The sequence below is a fragment of the Camelina sativa genome, chromosome 6 (assembly GCF_030686135.1).
Source record: "Camelina sativa cultivar CO46 ecotype springtype chromosome 6, ASM3068613v1".
Classification (NCBI taxonomy): Eukaryota; Viridiplantae; Streptophyta; class Magnoliopsida; order Brassicales; family Brassicaceae; genus Camelina; species Camelina sativa.
The window spans coordinates 25881963-25904983 of record NC_141885.1 but is presented as its reverse complement, the minus strand read 5'-3'; the positions used below and the strand labels follow the sequence as shown (position 1 = coordinate 25904983).

General features: G+C 35.7%; 7 protein-coding genes and 2 pseudogenes across 11 annotated transcripts; 5 read left to right on the top strand and 4 right to left on the bottom strand.

The window, feature by feature from the left end:
* The first annotated feature begins 890 nt into the window (after nucleotides 1-890).
* Nucleotides 891-1783, top strand: LOC104793128 (uncharacterized). Its single transcript, XM_010519418.3, has 2 exons — nucleotides 891-1368; nucleotides 1477-1783. Exons 1-2 carry the CDS (start codon nucleotides 1036-1038, stop codon nucleotides 1564-1566), a joined length of 423 nt encoding a protein of 140 aa, XP_010517720.1. The 5' UTR covers nucleotides 891-1035; the 3' UTR covers nucleotides 1567-1783.
* A 25-nt stretch (nucleotides 1784-1808) lies between these two features.
* Nucleotides 1809-4492, bottom strand: LOC104793127 (actin-11-like). 3 transcript variants are annotated; one of them, XM_019226782.2, is made up of 5 exons: nucleotides 4202-4492; nucleotides 3617-3685; nucleotides 2915-3308; nucleotides 2213-2826; nucleotides 1809-2097 (listed from the first exon to the last, which is right to left on the bottom strand). In XM_019226782.2, exons 2-5 carry the CDS (start codon nucleotides 3680-3682, stop codon nucleotides 2032-2034), a joined length of 1140 nt encoding a protein of 379 aa, XP_019082327.1. In that variant the 5' UTR covers nucleotides 3683-3685; nucleotides 4202-4492; the 3' UTR covers nucleotides 1809-2031. The 3 variants fall into 3 exon arrangements, with proteins under 3 accessions (XP_019082327.1, XP_087310064.1, XP_087310065.1); XM_087453938.1 differs by having other exon boundaries at nucleotides 2915-3339; nucleotides 4202-4348; XM_087453939.1 differs by having other exon boundaries at nucleotides 2915-3343; nucleotides 4202-4339.
* Nucleotides 4493-5594: 1102 nt separating this feature from the next.
* Nucleotides 5595-7224, bottom strand: LOC104699395 (actin-11-like; annotated as a pseudogene). Its single transcript, XR_015560180.1, has 3 exons — nucleotides 6758-7224; nucleotides 5925-6538; nucleotides 5595-5827 (listed from the first exon to the last, which is right to left on the bottom strand). The product of XR_015560180.1 is annotated as an actin-11-like (transcript).
* A 1805-nt stretch (nucleotides 7225-9029) lies between these two features.
* LOC104793125 (putative actin-9) lies at nucleotides 9030-11083 on the bottom strand. Its single transcript, XM_019226781.2, has 5 exons — nucleotides 10951-11083; nucleotides 10641-10703; nucleotides 10116-10497; nucleotides 9414-10027; nucleotides 9030-9313 (listed from the first exon to the last, which is right to left on the bottom strand). The coding sequence occupies exons 1-5, from the start codon at nucleotides 10987-10989 to the stop codon at nucleotides 9248-9250; spliced, it is 1164 nt and encodes a 387-aa protein (XP_019082326.2). The 5' UTR covers nucleotides 10990-11083; the 3' UTR covers nucleotides 9030-9247.
* A 477-nt stretch (nucleotides 11084-11560) lies between these two features.
* Nucleotides 11561-14304, top strand: LOC104793123 (uncharacterized). Its single transcript, XM_010519412.3, has 6 exons — nucleotides 11561-12073; nucleotides 12413-12505; nucleotides 12861-12990; nucleotides 13450-13768; nucleotides 13863-13917; nucleotides 14009-14304. The coding sequence occupies exons 1-6, from the start codon at nucleotides 11954-11956 to the stop codon at nucleotides 14081-14083; spliced, it is 792 nt and encodes a 263-aa protein (XP_010517714.1). The 5' UTR covers nucleotides 11561-11953; the 3' UTR covers nucleotides 14084-14304.
* A 145-nt stretch (nucleotides 14305-14449) lies between these two features.
* On the top strand, nucleotides 14450-16241 carry LOC109133438 (uncharacterized). Its single transcript, XM_087454782.1, has 6 exons — nucleotides 14450-14742; nucleotides 14884-14985; nucleotides 15257-15329; nucleotides 15435-15849; nucleotides 15952-16006; nucleotides 16091-16241. The coding sequence occupies exons 1-6, from the start codon at nucleotides 14578-14580 to the stop codon at nucleotides 16163-16165; spliced, it is 885 nt and encodes a 294-aa protein (XP_087310908.1). The 5' UTR covers nucleotides 14450-14577; the 3' UTR covers nucleotides 16166-16241.
* Nucleotides 16242-16408: 167 nt separating this feature from the next.
* Nucleotides 16409-18512, top strand: LOC104793124 (nudix hydrolase 23, chloroplastic). Of its 2 annotated transcripts, none has more exons than XM_010519414.3 (8): nucleotides 16409-16786; nucleotides 16870-17001; nucleotides 17080-17156; nucleotides 17307-17442; nucleotides 17533-17673; nucleotides 17768-17826; nucleotides 17953-18019; nucleotides 18182-18512. In XM_010519414.3, exons 1-7 carry the CDS (start codon nucleotides 16541-16543, stop codon nucleotides 18011-18013), a joined length of 852 nt encoding a protein of 283 aa, XP_010517716.1. In that variant the 5' UTR covers nucleotides 16409-16540; the 3' UTR covers nucleotides 18014-18019; nucleotides 18182-18512. The 2 variants fall into 2 exon arrangements, with proteins under 2 accessions (XP_010517716.1, XP_010517717.1); XM_010519415.3 differs by having other exon boundaries at nucleotides 16419-16786; nucleotides 18100-18512.
* A 516-nt stretch (nucleotides 18513-19028) lies between these two features.
* Nucleotides 19029-20761, top strand: LOC104793126 (F-box protein At2g40910-like; annotated as a pseudogene).
* Nucleotides 20762-20883: 122 nt separating this feature from the next.
* LOC104793122 (protein VACUOLELESS GAMETOPHYTES-like) lies at nucleotides 20884-21942 on the bottom strand. Its single transcript, XM_010519411.2, has one exon. It carries the CDS (start codon nucleotides 21832-21834, stop codon nucleotides 21025-21027), a length of 810 nt encoding a protein of 269 aa, XP_010517713.1. The 5' UTR covers nucleotides 21835-21942; the 3' UTR covers nucleotides 20884-21024.
* Nucleotides 21943-23021: the final 1079 nt, after the last annotated feature.

The window sequence follows — 23021 nt, the reverse complement described above, 5'->3', positions numbered from 1 at the left end:
AGCTTATCATCTGATTCAAGTTATATGAGACCAGTATTGCTGTTGCGGTGAGTTGAAATGTTAGCATATTTCACTCTATTTTTCTCATAAATTGCAGAATCTATATCTCAAAATCACCATGTTTATTTGTACGTGAGACAGAGCGGGCGCTGAGATTTTGGTGGTTACAAGCCAAAAAAAGAAAAAAAATTGGCTAGTTTTTTTTTTAAAGGAAAAATGTAAAAAATGTACCTTGTGTGGTTCAAAAGTGTGACATGGTCCTTTTATTAGAAGTAGGTTTTCAGCAGAACTAATGACTCTTTCGTGAAAATTAAACTGATTAAATAGATATAATTTCAGCGACCGCAAGCACCAGCTTGGTTTGCTTGTACCCTTGGTTGGCTCTGGGCGAGACTAAGGAATCTGGAATGTCATATTCTAAACTTTAGCACTCACATAAGCTAATATCATAATATTGAGCTGCTACTTGGTAAATTTTTCCTGTCTTTCAAAATGTATTCTTGAGCGTTTTCACTAATACTCTTTAATTAAGTTCTATGTTATTTCTCAAGAGACATCCTTATTTTTATTTATACATAATGAAACTTCTTAATCTTATATTTGGTGTTCATTCGGATAATTTATTTGTCCTAATTTTTTTTTTTTTTTTTTCAACATAAAATCTCAACTCGAGTTAGGTGTGTCACATAAAAGGACAAAAAAGACCGACCGGATAAGTGTCAGTAGTCGTTGGTAAGAAGAGCGTCAAAAAAAAAAAGACCGTAAAAAATAATCTTAAAAGAAAAAAGAGTAAACAAACAAACAAGTGCACAGAATCTCATGCAAATGTCTCTCTCTACTCAACGGCTATATCCCCCAACACTTTATTACTATAACATTAAATAAAATGTAACGCACTATTACAATTCTCCATATATTATTCCTCCCCCCAACGGTCCATTTCTTCAACCTTTCCTTTATAACCCCAACTGTGTCACATCGTCTACTCTTTAATTTCTTTTTTACTCTTATCTCTCTTATCCTACATTTACCGAGATGGATCTTGTTGTATTCACAGAGACTAATCCGACCAAAATCACTCACGTGAACAAGAAATCCTCCGACGAATTGCTCCGTAAGTTCGCCGATCCTGACGACGACGTCGAAGAGTCAAAGTCAACGAAACGCCGCAAGAAATCTCAAGATAAGATTAGTACTCGAGAGAACGACGCTGACAATATAGAAAGTAACGTTATTGGCTTGGTGGAGAGGAAACGGCTCTTGCTTGCTGCTCCGGCGGCGAGTAAACGGCGATCTCTGTTTCTCCGACAGCTTGCTTCTGGCAAATCACAACTCAGGAACAAATCTCTCGTCAGAACTATCGGCAAGGTAATTAATTACTATATCTTTAATTATACTATCTACCTACCTACTCCACTTATAATTTTGTAATTTTAATTAATCCTCGACTACTCTCTGTTTTAATTGCTCATTCAGACATGGCGTAAAACAATGGAAGGAGCTTCTAGAGTTTTCATCGAGAAGCATTATAACAGACACAGGCGTCTCATCAACGACGTCGTTTAGAATTCTTCAACCTTTTTATTTTTTTGTTTTTTTCTTTAATTACATTTTGTCCCACTATTATTTTACATTCGTTTGTATTATTCTCACGTTTAGTATTTACATCTTTCTGTCTTCTTTTTTTACTTTTAAGGCAAATCACTTTCATGGTTAATTTTTTTTTTGTAAAGATTCTATCCCAAATTTAAGTTTGTATTTTATAATGTCAGAACCAAACAAACTCTAGCAATAATCAGCACACTATCTTTAGATGAATAAAACCTTTATATATTTTAAAAATAAAGGAATTGTCCGGAAAAAAAAAAAACGAAACCCTTTGTTCTTTTAACCAGCATAGAATTATAAAAAACAAAGAAATCAGATACAACATGGAATCTCTCATAACAATTTATTTTACCAAAAGAAAGGCATAAACAAAGCAGAATAAACAAGTCTATCGTCACCGGGGCGTTTAGCATGCCAACAAACTTAAAAGCATTTTTTGTGAACAATGGCCGGTCCATATTCTTCATAGTCAGCCTTAGTTATCCACTCCTACAATATAGAAGACATCACATACTTAAACATTAACAAACACCGGACCCCAATAATTAATAGACGTATTTGAAAACAATTATATTAATTTATTATTGTGTTTTTTTTTTAATACCTGTTGAAAGGAAGATAGAGAAGCCAAAATGGAGCCTCCAACCCAAACACTATATTTCCTCTCTGGAGGAGCCACAACCCTAATCTTCACGTTAATAGGTGAAAGCGCCGTTATTTCTTTGCTCATCCTATCTGCAATCCCAGGGAACATCGTCGAGCCACCACTCATGACAATGTTTCCATACAAATCCCTCCTTATATCAACATCACACTTCATTATCGAATTGTAAGCCGTCTCATGAATACCACAAGTTTCCATTCCAACCAAAGATGGCTGGAAAAGAACCTCAGAGCACCTGAATCTCTCAGCTCCTACCGTGATCACTTGACCATCAGGAAGGTCGTAGGCTTTTTCGATTGCCGAGCTCGACGTAGCCGTCTCCATCTCTTGCTCGTAGTCGAGAGCTATGTAACAGAGTTTTTCTTTGATGTCTCTGACTATCTCACGCTCGGCTGATGTGGTGTATGTGTACCCACGTTCCATCATGATTTTAATGAGATACTCTGTTAGGTCACGGCCTGCTAGATCTAGACGCATGATCGCATGTGGGAGTGCATACCCTTCGTAGATTGGAACTGTGTGGCTCACACCATCTCCTGAATCCAACACAATACCTAAACACGCATAGATATATATTAAGGATCAAAAGCAGTTCTGCCATTGTATTTTGAATTGTGAAACTTGAATGGCAGAGTAACTTACCTGTGGTACGACCACTGGAATAGAGAGACAGAACGGCCTGAATAGCGATATACGTTCTAGGAAAATTAAACGTCTCAAACATGATCTGAGTCATCTTCTCACGGTTGGTCTTTGGGTTAAGAGGAGCTTCAGTGAGAAGTATAGAGTATTCTTCAGGATCCACACGCAGCTCATTGTAAAAAGTATGGTGCCAAATCATCTCCATGTCATCCCAATTGCTAACAACACCGTGCTCGATTGGGTATTTAAGGGTAAGAATACCTCTCTTGGCTTGAGCTTCGCTTCCCACATAGGCATCCTTCGCAGACATTCCAACCATCACTCCCTTGTGTCTTGGACGACCCACAATGCTTGGAAATACAACACCTGGTGCATCGCCTCCAGCGAATCCCGCCTTTAGAATGTTTTGCCAAAGATTAGATCTGCTACCTTGTTTTACAATATACTTAATTTGATTGCTTGTGTAATTATTTGTACATATATAATTAATTAGTACAAGCATATATTTCCTAAATCAATGCCCAAACCGGAAGTATTTTAACTTTGAAAACAGCAAATAGAAAAGTTCATTTGTTGGTTGTTTTTTACTTTGCAAATTATTTTACGAAAAAACTAACAAAAACTTTGAATGTAGAAATTATGATATTTGAAATGCAAATGCGTAAAATTGTGTTTCTATTTTCTCCTTTATAGTACTTTTACCTTGACCATTCCTGTTCCATTGTCACACACAATACACGGCATGCCATCGTCTCCCGAGTCCGACATTATCTATTAAACATACCATGTTATTAAAATTAAATGATCGTCATTAAGAAGTTTCTAACACAGTGAAGTGAAGTGTAAAAACCAAAACTAAATATATAACAAACACTTTGAAAACACAGATTCATCCTTTTAGTTCTTAGCAATTAACTAGTTATATTGAGAATTCTTAATTTTAATGTCATGAGATATACCATATATGATATCAAGTATATTATATCGTAAATAAAATCTAGAGAAATCAGTTATCCATAAATCAGTCATACTAATAAATTAGCTCGAAATCCATGCATACCCTTGCTATAGAAACCAAGATCTAAAAACTGCAGTGGAAAAAAAGGATCAATTACTCAGCGGATGGTGTTAATTGCTTTTTTGTTTTTGATGTTGTCAAAGGTTAATTATTAGATCAAAAGAACCCAATATATTATTCATTAAGATGACAAAAAAAAAAAACAAATCGTATATGAGGAAGCTAACTAGGGATATCATCAGATCAAAGAGGAACAATCGTTCTCTTACGTTCAAATATTATGTTGTTGTTGTTCTTCTTCTTCTTCTTCTTCTTGGGATTCCTATCGATTGCTTCGTTATTCCTTGTTCCTCAATATTCTTCTTATTCCTTGTGTCTCAGTCTCGGCAACAAAATATAATGCTTTTGACAAAAACAAATAATTCCTATCGATTGCTTCGTTTATAAAGAGAGGCATGGGCCCCCGCACTGTTGGCACTAATTTTTTCCTTACCAAAGTGAATCCTCAAATTTGCATTTAAATTTTTAGCCTTCCAAATAAGTGCAGATCTTCCTAATGTTTTGAATATTTTTTTCTTTTTTAATTACAATTATATATAAAAAATATATCTAACAAATTTAAATGTGAATGAATGTGTGTCTAAAGCTTAACCTATAGGTATCATTGTATCAATAGAAAAACTAGATTAGCTTTAATTTCTTGGAAAAAGGTTAAAAAGTAACCATTTTAACCCAACATAATATACTAGATGAACATAAGACAGATTTTGTTTTGAATATTAAATAATAATATTATACGACATGTGTGACTAGGGCCATCAAAACCATGTATAATGTAATAGTATGATTAGTTAAGGTTAAGTATTTTGATTTAAGACTTTTCAAATTTAGATAAGGTTAAGTATTTTTTTAATAAAAAAAAACAGTTGATACAAAATAAAGTATATGCTTGTTAAACAGGGTGACTCATATTTAATAATTATAATTACAAAGTATTTTTCTAACTTAGAGTTACAATAACTATTATGATTGAATCAAACCAATATAAGACATTTTGTACTAATAAAATATATATGAAGATATTAAAAAATAAAAATAGTTATTGAGTTGTACTACAAGGAGATTGAATCAAACCCCCATATTCCTTTTACATGTTTTCAGTTTTTTTTTTTTAATTTTTTTAATTTTTGATTGTACTAAAAGGAGATTTATCACACACACAATAAAAAAATGAAAAAAGGATTTGATTTGTTTTTTTTTTCGTCAGATATGTATTCATAGGGATGTTATAATGGCAGCTACGTGAAACGCTTTCTTACAAACAACATGACACCAAATTAAAGTGAGACCAGTACCTGCACCAACCCAATGCAGTCGTTCATTATCGCATAAGCATATATATTTTTTCTATATATTGTTGGTATCGTTTTTGTAATTTATTAATTTTAAAGAATAACATCATATCTTCCCCAGTCTAAAGACTAGTAGAATTGTTGGAATTTTTCTTATAAGATCCACAAAAACTATTTTCGCCTCTTTCACGGTCTGTTTTGTTTGTTCCTCAAGAAATTAAATAAACTAATTTTTTTTTTCATTATTTCAGGTAAGAATTAGAACAACCCTAATTAACAATAATCCATACATATATAATCGCAAGAATAGTTTTGGAAAATGTTCTTCTTTTATCAGCAACAACAACAATAACAAACCAAGTCCATTGACACTTGACCACTGTTGCAACACCACACCAACATAAAGTTATAAAATCCCTCAAACAGTTTATTAAATCAACAAAGGCTTAGAGAAGAAAACACAAATTAAAACGGCTAAAATAAGCATTTCTTATGAACAATCGCCGCTCCAATTTCTTCATACTCAGCCTTAGTTATCCACTTCTGCAATATAGACACCACAACTTTACATTATAACAATAACCCCCAAAAAAAACTCACAGTTAACTTTAAAAATTGTATTTTACATATCTTTTTTTACCTGTTCAAAGGAACTTAGAGAAGCCAAAATAGAGCCTCCAATCCAAACACTATACTTCCTCCCCTCAGGAATCGCAACTTTAATTCTTGTATTAGCGGGTGCAAGCTTACGCATCTCTTTGCTCATCCTCTCCGCGATCCCAGGGAACATCGTCGTGCCACCACTCATGACAATGTTTCCATACAAAGCTTTCCTTATATCAACATCAGACTTCATTATCGAATTGTAGGTCATCTCATGAATACCATAAGATTCCATCCCGACCAAAGACGGCTGGAAAAGAACCTCAGGGCACCTGAATCTCTCGGCTCCTATTGTGATCACTTGACCGTCGGGAAGCTCGTAGGTTTTGTTGACTTGTGAGTATGTTTTAGCTTTATTCAGTTCTTTCTCGTAGTCGAGAGCTACATAACAGAGTTTCTCTTTGATGTCTCGGACGATCTCCCGCTCGGCTGATGTGGTGTATGTGTAGCCACGTTCCGTCATGATTTTCATGAGGTAGTGGGTTAGGTCACGGCCTGCTAAGTCTAGACGCATAATCGCGTGTGGGAGTGAGTAACCTTGGTAGATTGGAACTATGTGGCTCACACCATCTCCTGAATCTAACACAATACCTAAATACAAAAAAAAAATTAACACAGTAACTACGCATGGATTGTTTTAAGTGCAATTGATGCATTAACATTTATTTTGAGAACAACTGACCAAAAATAAAAATAAACATTTAAATTATTTTTCTTGTGTTTGACTATTTGCATCTAATCTTATGATATTGAAACTTTTAATTGAAGATACTTTTTTTTTTGGATTACTAATAATTGAAGATACTTTACCTGAGGTACGACCACTAGCATAGAGAGCGAGAACGGCCTGAACGGCCACATACATAGCAGGAGTATTGAAGGTTTTCAAACATGATCTGAGCCATCTTCTCACGATTGGCCATTGGGTTTAGAGGAGATTCAGTGAGAAGCACACGATGTTCTTGAGGAGCCACACGCAGCGCGTTGTAGAAAGTATGATGCCAAATCTTCTCCATGTCATCCCAATTGTTAACAATACCATGCTCCATTGGGTATTTAAGTGTAAGAATACCTCTCTTGGCTTGAGCTTCGTCTCCCACATAAAATTTCGAATGGTCATATCCAAGCATCACCCCCTTGTGCCGTGGACAATTCCAAGCCTGGGGAGGTATTGGTTTAGGATTTAGAAAAAATTTTAATGACTTTAAAAGTTAGGTAAAATATGTTGTTATTCAATCAAGACTTTTAAAAACTCTTTAAAAATTTGGTGTTATTGGTTGTGGATTTGTAAAAAGTTATCTAAAATCTTGATAAATCTAGTGTTATTGGATTAAGAGTTTTATAAAATCATTAAAAAATTTATGTTATTCAAGTAAAACAAAAGAATCTTGGATTGTTAATGAATTCAAATTTTATGTTATTGGTTTATGATTTTATATCATTTCCTTCATAACAAAAGTCATGAAAACTCTTTCATCAAATAGAAAGATTTTACAAGATTAGAAAAAACAAATCATCAAGATTTTAAAAAATTTTCTAAATAATCTCTTAGAATCCTTCATTTTTAACTTTCAATTTTCTATGATTCTAACAATCAGCAAAAACATAAAGTCATTAAAATTCTTTCTAAAGGTATTGGTTTAGGATTTAGAAATAATTTTAATGACTTTATGTTTTTGCTGATTGTTAGAATCATAGAAAATTGAAAGTTAAAAATGAAAGATTCTAAGAGATTGTTTAGGAAGTTTTTTAAAATCTTGATGATTTGTTATTTCTAATCTTGTAAAATCTTTCTATTTGATGAAAGAGTTTTCATGACTTTTGTTATGAAGGAAATGATATAAAATCTTAAACCAATAACATAAAATTTGAATTCATTAACAATACAAGATTCTTTTGTTTTACTTCAATAACATAAAACTTTTAATGACTTTATAAAACTCTTAATCCAATAACACTAGATTTATCAAGATTTTAGATAACTTTTTACAAATCCACAACCAATAACACCAAATTTTTAAAGAGTTTTTAAAAGTCTTGATTGAATAACAACATATTTTACCTAACTTTTAAAGTCATTAAAATTCTTTCGAAATCCTAATCAATACCTCCCCCTAAATCCTAAACCAATACCTCTCTCTATAGACTCTTAAAAAAAAACATTTTGTTTGTTAAACTATAAATATAAACGGCAAAGACCAATGTTTTCCCGTTTGCATTCTCACTTTGCAAAGATGCTTACGAATGAATAAAACTGAAATATTTTATTTCCTTTCTTGTGTAATTTGTAAACGCAATATGTAAATGCATAAATATTGTGTTTGAATCATAGAAGCCTTACGGATAAATAAAGAGTGTTTTTATTTTCCCCTTACCTTGATCACTCCAGTTCCGTTGTCACACACGATAGTCTCTAACTCCGACATTATCTAAAAGTAGACATAAATGTTTCAACAAAAAGTTTTAAAATATCATTGTTAAGAAGTTCACGCAACATTAACATTAATAGAACTGTAAAACCTAAATTAAATCATAAACTAACACTTGGGAAATAAACAGAGGCACGGCCGTATACAAAGATTATGCTGATTCCTAGCTCGGCCGTATTCCAATTTCCCACACTATTATGTGTTAATTTATATTCCTACAAAAGAGAATCCCTCAGATTTGCATTTTCCTACCAAAACAATATAATTAGGATTCTAAATAAATCCAAATCATCCCTAATTTTTGACTTTTTTCTTTCTAATTAGATTATAAAAACTAAATTAGCTAGCTTTAAATTATTAAAAAGTAAAACTTAAAAACAAAACTTTTTCAAGAGGAATGATAATGCGACACTTGTAACCTTGAAACCATCAAACCCATTTGTAATGTTATAATTTTAATTATACTCTTAAATAATGATTTAATTTTAATTATTTTGTAATTTCATATTTAAAATATTATGTGAAATACTTAATTAAATTTATTAACTAATGACTAAAAGTTCAATTAATTTATCTTTTATTTAAATTAAATTATCTTTTGTTTAAATAAAATAGATTTTAAGCACATATCGGAGATGTTGACTAAAAATTGATTGTTCTAAATACTATTGCATTTTATATGTAATTTATAACATAAACTTACAATAAGTATTATGCTTGTACCCACATAGTTATGACCATGGTTAATCCAACACCAACATAATTCAGTTATAAAAACAAAGAAATCAGATACAGATATGGAATCCCTCACAACAATTTATTTTACCAAAACAAAGCATATAGAACGCTACTTTTAGCATTGCCAACAAATTTAAATGCATCTCTTGTGAACAATTGTCGCTCCACTTTCTTCATACTCATCCTTAGTTACCCACATCTGCAATATAGTCATAACAAACTTTACATTATAACAACCCCAAAAAACTCACATTATACAGTATTTAACTTAAAAACCAGTTTTTATATCATCTTTCTACCTGATGAAAGCTGCTTAGAGCAGCCAAAGTGGAACCTCCAATCCAAACACTAGACTCACTCTCCGGAACATCAACTTTAATCTTCATACTTTTCGGTACAAGTGCAGTGATCTCTTTCGTCATCCTCTCTTTAATCCCATGGAACATTGTTGTCCCACCAGTCAACAAAATTTTACCATACAGATCCTTCCTCGTAACGACAGCACATTTCATGATTGAATTGCGAGTCGCCTCGTGAATACCAGGAGATTCTTTTCCCATAATCAAAGACGGCTGAAAAAGAACCTCAGGACACCTGAATCTCTCGGCTCCTATCGTGATCACTTGACCATCGGGAAGCTCGTAGGTTTTCTCGATCGCCGAGCTCTTTGTAGCCTTCTCCATCTCTTTCTCGTAGTCAAGAGTTATGTAACCGAGCTTCTCTTTGATGTCTCGGAAGATCTCACGCTCAGCGGATGTGGCGTATGTGTAGCCACGTTCGGTCATGATTTGTATGAGGTAGTTTGTTAGGTCACGGCCTCCTAGGTCTAGGCGCAGTATCCCGTGTGTGAGTGCGTAACCATCGTATATTGGAACTGTGTGGCTCACACTATCTCCTAAATCCAACACAAAACCTAAACAAACAGAAACTTAACGGAGTAAGTCATGGATTGATTCAAACGCAATACATTATACACGATATTTTGGATTTTGATTGCTTACCTGTGGTACGACCGCTGGAATAGAGACAAAGAACAGGTTGAATGGACACGTACATAGCAGGAACATCAAAGCTCTCGAACATGATCTGAGTCATTTTCTCACGGTTCGCTTTAGGGTTAAAAGGAGCTTCGGTGAGAAGCACCGGGTGTTCTTGAGGATCCACACGTAGCTCGTTGTAGAAAGTATGATGCCAAATCTTCTCCATGACATCCCAATTGTTAACGATACCACCATGCTCCATTTGGGATTTAAGTGTAAGAAGACCTCTCTTGGCTTGAGCATCGTTTTCCACGTAAGATTCGTTCTGTTTCAGTCCACCTTTTGGACGACCCACGACGCAAGGAAACACAACCCTTGGTGCTTCTTCTCCCGCATATCCCGCCTTCAAAATATGTTTCACAAATTATTTGCACTTTACGAAAGATTTTACAAAAAGAAAAAAAAAAAAAACTAAAACGTTTTTAAAAACAATCGAAGCCTTGATTTACGATTTTTTTTAAGTGTTCAATCATTAACTTTTCTTACCTGGAACATTCCATTACTCTTGTCAAACACGATAGGCTTCATCTCCTCTGATTCTGACGTTATCTAAAGTAAACATATAATTTATGTTTTAGAAAAAGAATTCAATCGTAAAGAAGTTCTAACGCAGCACTAACGTAAGAACCAAAACCAAATCACAAACACTTCGGCAAGAATAAAAGGGTTCACTTTTGTAACTAGTTTCTTTTGGCTTGCAAATGAATTCAAATTTTAGTTGAAAACACTGAGTCCATTTTTTAGCTAGTTTAAGAAAATAAAACCGTTCAACAAAAAAGAGAAGCAGAGGCTGTACGTATGAATAAGGCTTCACGAGAAACCGACCATATAACATGTATCACATCCAAATATCAATATAGACTTCAATTTTCCATTTATATAAACAAAAATATAGAAAACAGAAATCGATTTGGAGAGCGATCAAAGAGGAACAATCTAAAAAAATAGGTTCTTCATACAAAAGTAAATTTGCATTTATGTTTTTAGCCTTCCAAATCTGTCCTAATCTTTGATTTTTTATTTTTTTTTAGATAAAAAAGAAACCAATCTAACAAAATTGAAATGAGAATGAATGAGCCAACTCAACTTATAAAAGATGAAAAAAAAAACTGAATTTGATTTAATTTATTGAAAAGAAGTAAAAGTTGCTCATTTGACTCAACAAAACTTATACTATGATTCTATGATGAATAAATAACATGGCATGTGGTACATGGAAACCATTAAACTCATGTAGTAACAAATTAATCTTATTTTTTAATTTACGATCATAATTTAATGTTTAAAATTACATATATACACAATATTATGTGAAAGATATATAAATTAAATTGACCGCTAGGTAATTGTAGCAAAAAAGCTTTGTCGAGGTTATAAATCATATACATTGTGGAATATTTCAATTTGTTTTCGATCAATCATCAAGGTAAATCAATTCTTGAAAAAGAAGAACCCCGGTAAGAAAAACAAAGAACAAGATCCGGTCGGATATAGCCTAATGTGGCTATTCTAATTTGTATGTGGTTTTACTCAGTTTGCGGTGATCTTTAACATACTCGTGAGGCAGAGAGATAATTAACAAAAAAAAAAAAGGAAAAGTAACTTTTTTTTTTTTTTCATCCGCTCATTTGTTTTACCGGCGGTAAATAGTTGAATGGCCTATAGTGTGGGTCAGAGCAACTGAGTCAAGCCCGAGTCACGTTACCCACATCGGCTTTTTATTTTATGGTTTCTTCTTCTCTTATTTGCCAGCAAAACGGCGAAAAGACTTAATCTTTTTCTCCTCCGATCTCACAGAGATGAACGCCGCCATTAGAGCAGCGATTCTCAGACCACATAGCTACTCTTCTCAGCTCAAAGTCGCGTTATTTCATTCAACCCCCGTCTTAGAACGCAAACGTCGTACTTGCTGGGAATCGGTCAGTCTCTATCTCTCTCTCCTCCGTAAAATTTTGATTATTGTATTGAATCCTCAGCTAAATTTGCCTACTTTTGCAATTCTTTGGATTCATCGATGTCATTTTCCATGGATTTTGTGTTGTTTCATATGGTGGGTTTATCTAGATAACTGATGTGGATTTGCGTTGTTCTTAGTTTTCTCAATTTTTAGCTTTTGTAGACAGGTCGAAAATTTAGTGCTTTTTTTCTTTCTTATACAGACAAAATGTTGGGACTTTAGAGGTTTTCTTGTCTAAATTGGGACCATTTTACTAGACTAACAGGTCTTCTGAATTTTTTGGGATTCATTTTATCTGCAGAAATCAAATGTTCACAAGAAGAGGTTCAGAAGGATAAGAGAAAAGCAAGAATTATTGCGTAATGTGAATGCTTTTGCAGCAAACATGTTTACGGTATTTATTTCAATCTATGCTTTAATCACTTTTTTTTTTGTTGGCCTCACCTGTGTTGTCTCTGTCTAGTTTCAATATTTTGCTAATATGGTTTACGGTTTGAGCTTTATGTTTTCTGAAGTAACGTACTAACGTTTTAGATAGTTGATACTGAAAGTTTAATGGTTCAAAAGTGGAAGGATCTGGGGATTTTTGAAGAGGGAAATGCAAGTGTAGTGTCTTGGGTTTCAGTCTCTTGTGTAATGATGTAGTGTTTCTTATTGCTCTTTTGTTATGGTGCATTTGCTTATACTATTTTTGGGGGATTTCATTTGTAAAGTTCTCAAAAAGCTCCGGTTAATTGTTTTGATCCCAGAGCTGGCATGATGAGTTTGATGACGATGGTCCCTCCTCTCGAAAGCAAAACTCGTGGTTCAAGAAACAGTACTCCAAGGAACCCAAAGGAAACCAGAATAGCAAACACGGCCCTTACAGTTGGGGTAAAAGTAAGTGACTGTCTTAGCTTATTTCTCTCCAATCGGTAGGTATGTAGCTTGTTCAGTGCTTCTACAATCATGATCTTGTTCCTTTCTTAAAAGTTTAAATTGTTAGTCATCAATGGTAACTCTTGAGAATATAAGTGATGGCACCCAAGGAAGATTGTGTATGTTGTTTGTTGGCCTCAATCTTGTTTTGTTTAGCAACTTCCTGGCTTATCCTGGACTTAGGCTCATCCTCTGAAAATCCCTTAATTTTTCTGTACTAGCTTACATAATTATTGAAATTCCTGGCTCATCTTGGACTTAGTTCTTCTACTTGTGACCTGTTTTGTGGTTGAACCTGTACTACTAAGGTTTATGAAGTGTTTTCGTTGATGAAACTGTATTTAAGTCATTTTGCAGAATCAACAGGTGCAATTTTGTTTGGCTACATACTCTTAACAATACTTTTGTTCCACTGTGTAGGGCATTTTGATTTTTGTGAAGTTGATGAGGACTTTGACGTAGACTATGTATTCCGAGCCGCTTTTGGTGGATCCAGAGGTTTCTCTTTTTCATTCACCCATGAAGAAGATGAACCTCGATGGCGGCATCACTCTTCAAGGTTTTCCAACAATTCTAAGAAGTCTTGGAGATCAAAATATCGGTTAGATGAAGATGAAGAAGAAGATGACTATACTTCAGAGTCCAGCGACTCTGAGTCAGAGCCAAACCAAGTGTCTCATAGACAAGCACTTGGCCTGAGTACTTCGGGCCCCTTAAACCTTAAAGATGTCAAAGATGCGTGAGTAGTTAGTTATCTTCATGCCAATATACAAAAGCTAACCGTATATTCAATTTCTCACCACTTTACATCAAACTCTTTTTTTCTTGATCAGGTATCGAACTTGTGCATTAAAATGGCATCCAGACCGTCATCAAGGCTCTACCAAGGTAACCAATAAGCTCTCCTCCTCTCTGTTCAATCTTCCCATATAAGCTTATTTTCTTTTCTGTTAATGAATCTTTGATGATATGAAAACAGGTGGCGGCTGAAGCAAAGTTCAAGCTCTGCAGTGTGGCTTATCAATCTTTATGCGAAAAGCTATCGGTGAACTAATAATATAGAGAGAGTTAGATAGGTTTTGATTACACACTTAGAGATATCTCATTACAATAAATTTCAAAAATTGTTTCACTTTCTAAAGCTTTGCCCAAAAAGCAAAAAGCTCACTACAAGATCCAAGCAATGCCTCTGGTTCTGTCATATTTTATCTCTTCTAAAAATTACTACTGATGTTGTTTGTATTAATATCTCTCATCCCCTGCTTTTGCCTTTCATCGATTTGTCTTTTTTTTTAACCGGTCAAGCCCAGTTTAGTTAGTTAACTCAAGGCCCAACCACCCAAGCTCTCTCTGTTTTGTAATAAAGACAGTCCTTGGAGATCAAGCAAAAACCATTATGTAAAAATTGTAAATATTGGATTCTCAAAAAAGGAAAATCTTCTTTTTTTTTTTTTTCTCTCCTCTGTTCTTCTCTAAAAAAAAAAAAAAAACACTCTTCTTGGTGTGAGTCAAGGTCGAGTCACACACTGATTTAAAGAACGCAATGTTATGTACTCTCCTACAGAGATGAACACTACTACTACCGCCATCAAAGCAGCGATTTGCAGACCGCAAAGCTATTGTTTTCTACTGAAAACTGCGTTTTTTCATTCTACTCCCGTCTTAGAACGCAAACGTCGTTCTTCGGAATCGGACGGTCTTTTCACAACATGTGTGGGTTTGCCTAGCTTATTTGATTTAAAATCAAATTTACCTGTCAATCTCTAGATTTTGATTTTGAAGTGCAGAAAACAGTTTAATAGGTGTGTGGATCCATGTTCTGATTTTTTTTAGGGTTTCTTTAATATCTGACAGAAATCAAATGCTCAAAAGAAGAAGAGAAGTAAGAAGTTTTTGAGGGAACATCAAGAAGCAGTGCGTCGTGCTGTTGAACAACTTAAACAAGAAAGAGAAGAGGTACACATATTGAGAAAATTTATCATGTATAAAACATGTTTAAGCCCTTTAGGGGTAATTATACTATTTCATCTAATAGCTAATTTAATCACTTGTTTTGCTTGCTTCTTCCATTGCCTAATTGCTTTTAAGAGTTGAAAACTTGCTTAAAAAAAAACACACACACATAAAACCCTTATGTGGTCTCTTAGCCGCCAATGTACCTTTAGTATATTGTCTGATTGTTCATGAATCATGACTTAGTGTATCTCGTGGTTGTAATTAACATCAGGCCACCAAGAAAGCCAAAGAAGCCAGAGAAGCCGAACAAAAAAAGAAGGGCAAACACGGCTCAGAGAGTTGGCGTAAAAGTAAGTGCTTATCCTTTGAAATTGTGTAGTTAAGGTGCAATTTTGTTTAGATACATTTACTCTCATATTATTTAAAGAAACATGTGTTACATTTTGTAGGGCGTTCTGTTTCCCGCGATGACGACTTTGAATTTATATTCCGAAATTTATTTACTGAATCCAGAGATTATTACTATTCAACCCATAGAGAGAAGGAACGTCATTGGTGGTATCAGTCTTCATGGTCTTCTTATTACTCTAGCAACTCTTGGAGATCGCAATATAGATTTTATGAAGGAGGAGAAGAAGATGAAGAAGAAGAAGAAGAAGAAGAAGAAGAAGAAGAGATAAACGAAGAAGAAGAAGAAGGAGAAGGAGGAGGAGGAGAAGAAGAGGCAAAACAACAAGATGATGGCTATAATTCAAGAAAATCAAGCGGCTCAGTGTCAGAGTCAATCCAATTCCAAGCTTCTCATAGACAAACACTTGGTTTGAGTCCTTGGGGTCCCTTAAAACTAGAAGATGTCAAACATGCGTGAGTTACTTTTTACTTCCAAGTTCACACACACACACAATATAAAAAGTAACTAACACATACATGTTCACCAAACTTGTTGTCTTTGTTTTTTGGAATCAGATATCGAACTTGTGCATTAAAATGGCATCCAGATCGTCATGAGGACTCTACCAAGGTAAACACCAAACACAATCTTTTCAATCTCCATTGCAGTGTTTTTTTTTCTTGTGCTAATTCTTGAATCTATAAACTGATACAGGCAGCAGCTGAAGAAAAGTTCAAGCTCTGCACTGTGGCTTATCAATCTTTACTCGAGAAGCTAGCAGTCAAATAATATTTTTTTTGTGTAACCTAGGAAGCTACTGATTAAAGAATCGATAGGTTTTGATTACTAATAACAATATTTTCCAAAATACTTTTTAGTATAGCCTGATCAAGAAAACAAGAACCAAGCAATGTGTGAGTGTGTGACTATGTCTGTTTTGACCCGGTTCGATTTATTTGGTCAAGTTAAACCGGTGTTTTGGTCTAAACAAGTGAAACCAATAATAAACCGGACCTTTGGCTAAGTGAAAGAGTCATTAATTCAGTTCAATCCTCAGATGTCAAATACTATTTCGTTTTTTCAATTGATTGGCCTTTGAGGGAGAAGAGACAAATAAGCTATTGCCGGAACTGAAGAGATTCCGGTGAAGCTCTGGTGCGTATAATGCTCAAGGCCGTTCAGATCTTGGGTTGGTCATCAGGTTTAACCATCTCACAGAGATTAACGAAGACCCGCAAGTCCTCGAGTGTCTCTTTCATCTCTTCATCTCTCAATCTCTCCACTTTCCCCTCTGTAACTTCGAGCTCTCCTCGGAGAATCTTATCTTTCAACACAACTCGGATGTCTTCCTCACTTCCCGGGACTGACCCAGTTGCAAATTCTCCAGCTTTCGTCTCTGTTCAATCAGCTGTGAGTCTAATTCATTCATCTCCTGTAAAGATCTTATCTTTAGGCTTTTTGGGTCTCTTCAATGGTGTGTTTTGTTGTTTTAGGGTGATGTTCGTAAGATAAAGTTCTGTCAATGGTGTGGAGGGCCAACGAAGCATGAGATACCTGATGGTGAAGAGAAATTGAGAGCTATTTGCACACATTGTGGCAAAATAGCATATCAGAATCCTAAGATGGTACTGTTCCTTTTGATTCTATCAACGAATTTTGTTTTTGTGTCATTATAAATCAGGTTGATGAATGTGAAATTGCAGGTTGTAGGTTGCCTTATAGAGCATGAAGAAAAGATTTTACTTTGCAAGCGTAACATTCAACCTTCACACGGTCTATGGTATATATACGAACTATACACACTTGTTGTCTTTGTGTTGAGTACATAATTTATTGCTACACAATACAAAAATATGAGTTTTTTTTTTGCTAGTGTTGTGTGTGAAGTAAAGTTATATAAATAGTAAGATTGGGTCTTTTGAGTACACAGGACTCTTCCTGCTGGTTATCTAGAAGTTGGAGAGTCAGCTGCACAAGGAGCAATGAGGGAAACTTGGGAAGAAGCTGGAGCCACTGTGGAAGTTATTTCCCCTTTTGCGCAACTCGACATTCCTCTTATTGGCCAAGTAATTATATATACAAAAACACCCCTAGTTTATACGTTTATTCATTCTTTGCATAATTGTACTTATATGGCTCTACTTATTTTGGAGCAGACGTATGTTATATTTCTAGCCAAACTGAAGAACCTGCATTTTGCGCCTGGTCCAGAATCATTGGAGTGTCGTCTTTTTGCACTAGATGAGATACCGTTTGATTCCTTGGCTTTTTCATCTATATATGTTACCTTGAATTTGGTAAGATTAAGAACAGAGACGAATCTCATCGTACTCTCCAGTCCCCATTCACTAGATTTCTAAAAAACCATGTTTGCTTTGTTGGTTTTTACAGTACTTGGAAGATCTGAAAAATGGGAAAGTCAAGTTTCACTACGGTACAATAAATAAAAGGTGCGTTCCAGTTAATATCACAGTATGTGGAGTTGATTGTTGAGAGATACTATCTAACAGTTGTACTTTATTTCTTTGATCACTTATGGTGTAATGTGACTAATTACGTGCTCTGATCTTTCTCAGGCCTGGAAGTAGTCCTTCAGATATTCGTGCCTTTAGTCTTGATTACCATCTGCAGCCGTGACTCGAGGTTCGAAAATCCTTGCCCTTTACATTTATGGATTGGATTGTATGGGTCTAATAAAGTTCCTTGGATGATAAATCGTTTAGGGACAATTGTGCTTTTATAATGACTTCTCTGCGTGGAGACTTTGTCCTTATGGTTGAATCTAATATGAGAGCCTGTCTACAGACTTTACAGAAGCGGCTTCTGGACTTCATTCTCCCACGTCGTGTCTTGTCATTTGGCACCTAGTTGCTGACTAAACGAGAAGGAAAGATGAAGTTGCTTTTGTGAGAGATCCTTGGACAGCTGAGAAGAAAGACGGAAGATCATTTATTTGGACAGAGAAATAGGTTGGATGGCTGTGACTTGTTAGGTATCTCATGTCAGATATTATGGCTGAACAAAGTGTTTCTGTTTCTAGTTTCAGTTGCCTCAATTGTAAAAGGAAACAATGCAAATGTGCCTGCAACATTTTGATCAATCTTTGTGTAATTATTAATTCCCCGCGTTATTGTTACCTCTCGAGGTCGTCACTGAAAGAAAGAAAAACCAAAAAGATAGGATATACAAGAACAGAGACAAGTCCGCACATGTTTATGCTTTAAATCAAAAGCAAGACAGCACCAAAGAGTAGAACTCATATCTAGCTCAAGCTGAATCTTTTTTAAGTTCAAGCTGTTGCCTCAAAGGTGGATCTTCCACTTGCTCTGTTGTTGCAGCAACTTGTTCCGTCTTTGCAGTCTTTAAAACCCTTAACAGGAACAGATTCAGCGTTTGCTGTTTTTTCATCAATCACTCGTCCCACACTTCTTGGCAGAAGCAGTCACATGCTTAAACTCATTCACAGCACATGAAGCATGAATGTGATGTGATATATAGTTGCAGAATGAACCAAACCAAATACCAATTAGGAGTAGTGGTTTAGAGTCCACGTGAACCAACGGTTAGCTTGCGGTTATGTCCTTTTGCCTTTTTTTTTTTTTTTTTTCTTTTCTTAATAAAGAGACACAAAACGATATATATACTTATGTCTCTCTTCCGACTGCACAAATTCAAAAGTCCTAATAGCGATTTCCGGAGTCTTTGCAGGTGAAGGGTTTAAAGAGATGATGAAGAGAAGAAGGACGGATCTGAAAGAAGCGGAGTCAGAGCATGGGAGCATTGCCAAGGTCGTCTCTCTCAGAGATTCCGATCAAATTCAGGTATCAATAAATACGCCTCCTTTATATTTATTTGGGTTTCACGCCAATTCATAGCGTTTCCTTGGGATCAATGGCTTGGCTAGGTTTGTATCATCTATGTACTTAACTTGCTTTAAAGTTTTAATTTTTACTTGTGTTTTCATGTTATAGTTTTGAGTTTCCAATCGATTCTTCTGTACTTGCTTGCTTTTTTTTTCTTCTCTTTGAAGATGTTGGATACAAAAGGAGATAACTCATTAGCATTGTTTCCATCCGAGTTTCGTGAGAACATTGATCTTGTGATGGAGATTCTTATGAGATTGCCAGCAAAGTCCATGGTGAGCTACAAGTGCATCTCGAAGCAGTGGTCATCCCTCATCTTTTGTCGATATTTTTGCAACCGTTTATTTACTACAGTCACACGGCAGCAGCAACCACATATATACATGTGTTTAGTGGATGACGGCGGCAAACGTGTGCTGCTATCAATATCATCATCAACACCGTCTCCAGACAACAACACTTGTTATGTGGTCGACCAAGATTTGAGCATCATAGGGATGGGGGGCTATTTCTTAAATCTTGTCCGTGGCTTGATGTGTTTCTCTGTAAGAAAAAAGGCATGCATCTATAACCCTTCCACTAGACAGCGCTTGACCTTACCCGCCATAAAGTCCGACATCATTGCTCAACAAGGTGATCAAAGGAAGGATACCCGGTATTACATCGGACACGATCCTTCTAACGATCAATACAAAATAGTCTGCACGGTTGCGATATCCTCTGCATTTTTCGGAAATGTTAAGTCAGAGCATTGGGTCTTTGTACTAGAACCTGGAGGTTCGTGGAAAAAGGTTGTTCCCCCCAAAAACTACCATCCTCATGCTCCTTCCACAGTAGGACACTTTATCAATGGGTCGGTAGTATATTATATGGCTTGGCTTGATATGGAAACTTGTGCTGTTGTCAGTTTCAACACTACGTCTGAAGAGTTGACTACCATCCTAGTACCTCAGGAGGCCGGGGATGTGGCTCTGCCTGCAGCTAGGATGAAGGCTGGTCTTATCGAGTACGGTGGGAAAATAGCTGTTTCGATCATACCCACCTCGAAGACAAGGGTTTGGTGGATTTATGGGTATTGAAAGACGCTGGAGAGAAGATATGGTCGAAGAAGAGGCTGTTTTTACAGCCTTGTCAAAAGCATCTAGTCCATGACCTTACTCTGATCGTTAAAGGTACAACTCAAGATGGCAAGGTTATCTTGGCACCGGTGAATATGAATTCTCAATTCTATATTTTGTGTTACGATATTGGAAGCAATGACCTGAGAAAGCTTGAAATCAAAGGAGTACCACACATTTGGTTTGATAAGAAGTGCTATTTCGACTTGAAGTACTCTATGGATGAGAGTGAGGACGTCATCTACTTGGAAACTTGACCATTGTGACTTTGTTTGTCTAGCTAGCTGTTTAAGAACAATACAACTAAGTTACATGTTTTTGTTTTTGTCAGGAATTAATTTATTTTCTAGATATGATAAGGAACGAGCTTAATCTCTTGCTTAAATGCTTTGCTTCAAGCAGAATATAATCTTATGTTTCTGGCTGAACAAAGTGTTACTGTTTCTGGTTTGGATCCATGTTTGTGTAATTAAGTTATTTCGTTACTGTTACTTACTTCAAGGTCTTGATCAGTGAGACAAAGGGAGACCAAAAGATAGGATACTTATTCAAGTTCAGTACTTTAGAGAACACAAGAACAGAGAAAATTCCAGGTCATATTGGCACATGTAAATGCATCAAATCAAACAAACTGAAAAGAAGAAGATAGCAGCGACACAAAGATACATCAAACAAAAGAACTGAGATTGAAGGAACCCATCATGTTTGCCAGAGCAGAACTCATATCTAGCTCAAGCTGAAGCTTCTGAAGTTCAAGCTGTTGCCTCAAAGCTGGATCTTCCACTTGCTCTGTTGTCGCAGCTACTCGTTGTTCCGTCTGCACAGTCTCCAAACCCTGAACAGGAACAGATTCAGCGGTTGCTATCTTTCCTCCATCACTCGGCCCACACTTCTCAGCAGAAGCAGCCACTAGCTTAGGCTTATTCACAGCACATGAAGCATGAATATGATAACTACAAGCATAACAGTTATAAGACCAAAACCTACCATCCATAGCTATGTTACAAATATTGCAGACAAGCTGATTCCCGAAACCAAACTGAGTAAAAGACATAACAGGAGTGCTGTTGTAGACGAGAAGTAGACTATGGATAGGATGAGACTCATGAACCATGACCTGAGGCAGATGCGCACATTGAACATGGAGGTCAAAGTCGCACAAAGGACAACAGTAAGAGAACCCTTTACCTCCAGTGCAGCCACATGCCCTGCAGAGGAAGGTACCGGCGCTGTAAGTTGTATAAGGGACTAGAGTCAAGTGGTGGAACCCTGCGTGGGAAGGGTGTTGCATCCCACGCACTGCGTTACCACATTGCTCATGAAGATTGAATTCACATGTTGAACAGATATACGCAGTTTCGAAATCAGAGATGGTTAATTCACAGCCTGAGCAGACAACTGAAGAATCTGTGCTTTTATTTGTCTGAATCTGTTGGAGCTTGAGAGTATGTGGATGGCTGAAATGTTTGTACTCCATTGGAGTTTGTCTCTTTGATTTAACAATCTTGTGTGTGTTTGGAGTTTGGATCACGCTAGTCTATCCATGCATATAAGGTTTCTCTGACTTTGAATTGTTCCTAATTCTGAGTTGTTTTGATTGGTTTAAAAAAATTGTTTTCTTAATTGGAAATTAGTAGTTAGTTTTTTTTGGTAGGATAATGAAAATTACAGAAAGTCAAAGGAAGCAGCGTTAAACTTCAGAAGTCAACTACTTGAGAGTTGACCATCGAAGTCGTCGTATCTCTTTAAGACTTTAACTGTCCATTGTTTTATCACGCTCTTCTTTGTAATTATTGGAAGTTTACTAACATCCTTTTCTATCAAAAACACAAATTTGTAGACAAGACATTATTATAGTAGCGTCTTTCCAAGTTGCAATCCGAACAGTAAAACATTAATGCATCAACAAACCAGACTTATGGAGTTCAAAGTTGCACCACAAACCGCAAGTAGTGAATCATATCAGTAAACCATTGAACATAACATTAATGCTTCACCAAACCAGATGAGCTCAAAGTTGCACCACAAGTAGTAAATCATATTAGTATAACCCTTGCCGGGGACAATTACTTAACTAACTAAGTTTACGTTACTCATATTGGTGGTTTCAGCTAAATAGTCTAAAAATCGAAATTTTTAAAAAAACACACACAATTTTTAAGTGGAGAAATCCACAAGATATATGTCGAGTCTAAAAAAATCAATAATACGACAGCCCTACCTAATTAAAACTAGTTTATCCCCACCATACATAATATTGACAAGCCATCATTATCATACACCAAATTTGAGTTATAACCACTTTCTATAATTTTTGTATATTATTAAATTTAATACGAGACATATAATAGAAGCTCCAAACCACTCCATAGCCAGGCGAGGTCTAATTAAAAATCACGTCACTCATTTTCTCTCGTTTGAACAACGTTTCTCATAAATAAAACTATGACGTATTTTCTTCGTTTCTACGTCACCTCACACGGTCACACCGACTCACACCCGACCGAGAATTAACTAGATTTGTGCATCAACTAGTCGTAGTAGAAGTATAGCGTAACGAACCAAGGGTGCAACTAGTTTTCCAAAGTAGTAGTAGTAGAAGTATAGCGTATCGAACCAAGGGTGCAACTAGTTTTCCAAACTTCCAAATATGGTAAAGAATTA